The sequence below is a fragment of the Phyllostomus hastatus genome, unplaced genomic scaffold (assembly GCF_019186645.2).
Source record: "Phyllostomus hastatus isolate PE091 unplaced genomic scaffold, TTU_PhHast_1.1 phas_contig_34, whole genome shotgun sequence".
NCBI lineage: Eukaryota > Metazoa > Chordata > Mammalia > Chiroptera > Phyllostomidae > Phyllostomus > Phyllostomus hastatus.
The window spans coordinates 29,061,317-29,063,309 of NW_025333857.1; the positions used below are offsets into that span (position 1 = coordinate 29,061,317).

General features: G+C 61.3%; 1 protein-coding gene across 1 annotated transcript; it reads left to right on the plus strand.

The window, feature by feature from the left end:
• The first annotated feature begins 224 nt into the window (after positions 1 to 224).
• LOC123819905 (forkhead box protein D4-like 1) lies at positions 225 to 1,625 on the plus strand. The gene has a single exon (XM_045840501.1). It carries the CDS (start codon positions 225 to 227, stop codon positions 1,623 to 1,625), a length of 1,401 nt encoding a protein of 466 aa, XP_045696457.1.
• The last annotated feature ends 368 nt before the right edge of the window (positions 1,626 to 1,993 follow it).

Consider the following 1,993-nt stretch of genomic DNA (forward strand, 5'->3'; position numbering starts at 1 on the left):
CAGGAATCCACACAGGGACTCGAAGAAGCTTTAATAAAAGGCAAAGTGCGCCTATGCTGGACTTGGGTGTTGTAAAGGAGGAGAAACCAGAAGTAAAGAACATCTAAAGGAGTCACCTGGAACATTCCACTTCTCGGAACACCCTAACCCTGGCATCCAGCCCAGCCCAGTGCAGGACAGGTGAGCGGCCGCCACTCCCCTGCGGCTGCGGGACCTTTTCCTCCATGAACTTGCCGATAATCGAGCGCCTTCGCTCCTCACCGCCATGCAGCCTCCCGGGCACCGAAGGGGAAGATGGTGAGATCAATATCCTGGGAGAGGAGGAAGATGAAGACGACGAGGAAGAAGAGGATGAAGTGGAGGATGAGGGGAGCCCGCAGTCCCTGGAGCAGCTGCACCAGCCAGAGCCGCAGGGGGCGCGGCGTGGTGCGGGAGCGCTGTCCCGGGAGCGCGCGGAGAGCAGAGGCTGCCGGAGCGACTCCCCCGAGCTTGGTACCAAGTTCACGGCCTCCACTGGATCTGCGGGGACCTCTGGGGATGCCCCGCAGCCCGCGAAGCCCCCCTACTCCTACATCGCACTCATCACCATGGCCATCCTGCAGAGCCCGCACAAGCGCCTCACGCTCAGCGGCATCTGCGCCTTCATCAGCAGCCGCTTCCCCTACTACCGCCGCAAGTTCCCGGCCTGGCAGAACAGCATCCGACACAACCTCTCGCTCAACGACTGCTTCGTCAAGATCCCCCGAGAGCCTGGTCACCCGGGCAAGGGCAACTACTGGAGCCTGGACCCCGCCTCCCAGGACATGTTCGATAACGGCAGCTTCCTTCGGCGCAGGAAGCGCTTCAAGCGCCACCACCCGCCCGCAGGAGCCCACCTGCACCACCCCTTCCCCCTGCCCGCAGGGCCAGCCGCCCTGCACGGCCCCTATGCGAGCCTGCTGCTCAGGTCTCCAGCCCGGCCGCCGGTGTTCGGGGCCTACCCCGCAGCCGCTCCCGGGAGCCGCCTGTGCTCCTTGCTGCATCCTCATCCCCTTCGCTACCTCCTGCTGTCCGCCCCTACCTACTTGGAGGCACCGAGGAAAGTGCAAGGAATGGACCTGGTGACCCCCAGCGGCTCCCTTAGAGCGCTGCAGCTCGCCGTGGGCTCCCAGCCTTGGGAGGTGGCCAAGGGGACCGCGTCACGGCCCGGAGGGGGATGCACCTCCTTCAGCATTGAGAGTATCATGCAAGGAGTCGGAGGAGGGGGTACAGAGACCTCCCAGAGTCTGTCCCCGAATCCATGGAGCTACTGTCACCTGCTGCAACGCCCATCGTGCCCATTGCACACCCAGGCCGCTGCCCCCTTGCTCCACGTGTCTGCCGCCTCTGCCGTGGCAGCCGCATCCGCAGCTCAGACAGTGTTGGAGCAGCAGCAGCAGCAGCACCAGGACTTGGCCAGCAAAGGCGCGCTGCTGGGCCAGCACCTATCCGCTTCTGCGCTGCTGGGGTGTCAGCCCGGAGCAGAGGGCTCCAGGCGGAAGTCAGGCTGCAAGGGGATCTGGGGAGAAGAGGAAGGGCAGGGAGACCCCGTCCTTCTCTCCCAGCCGCCTGTCCTTGAACACTGCACCTCGCACAGCCCGGACTAGGTGTCTGCGTTAGCATCCCGCAGCAAAGCAACCACTAATTTCTGTTAGCTGCGAAACATTTACAAACGAAAAGTTGAGTACTGTTTCCTTAGACAACATGAACGTAAACTTCCCATGGCGTCTAGGCTCGCCTTTTCCAGCCTCCACTTGTGGTTTCTAGGGTGTTTCCGGTTTGCATAGTTTCAGAGGAGCGACGAACGTGAGTGGGGCATTTCGTTCTGGTGCGCAAAGAAAAACATACAGTGTGCAACGCACAACGTGTTTTCCCTTTTTCACTCCCTAGGAACTGCCGGTATCATTCCCAAGCCCAGTACAAAGTGCTCCTGTCCTTTATGTCCTCCTGAAAGGGATGTGTAATGTAAGTAGAA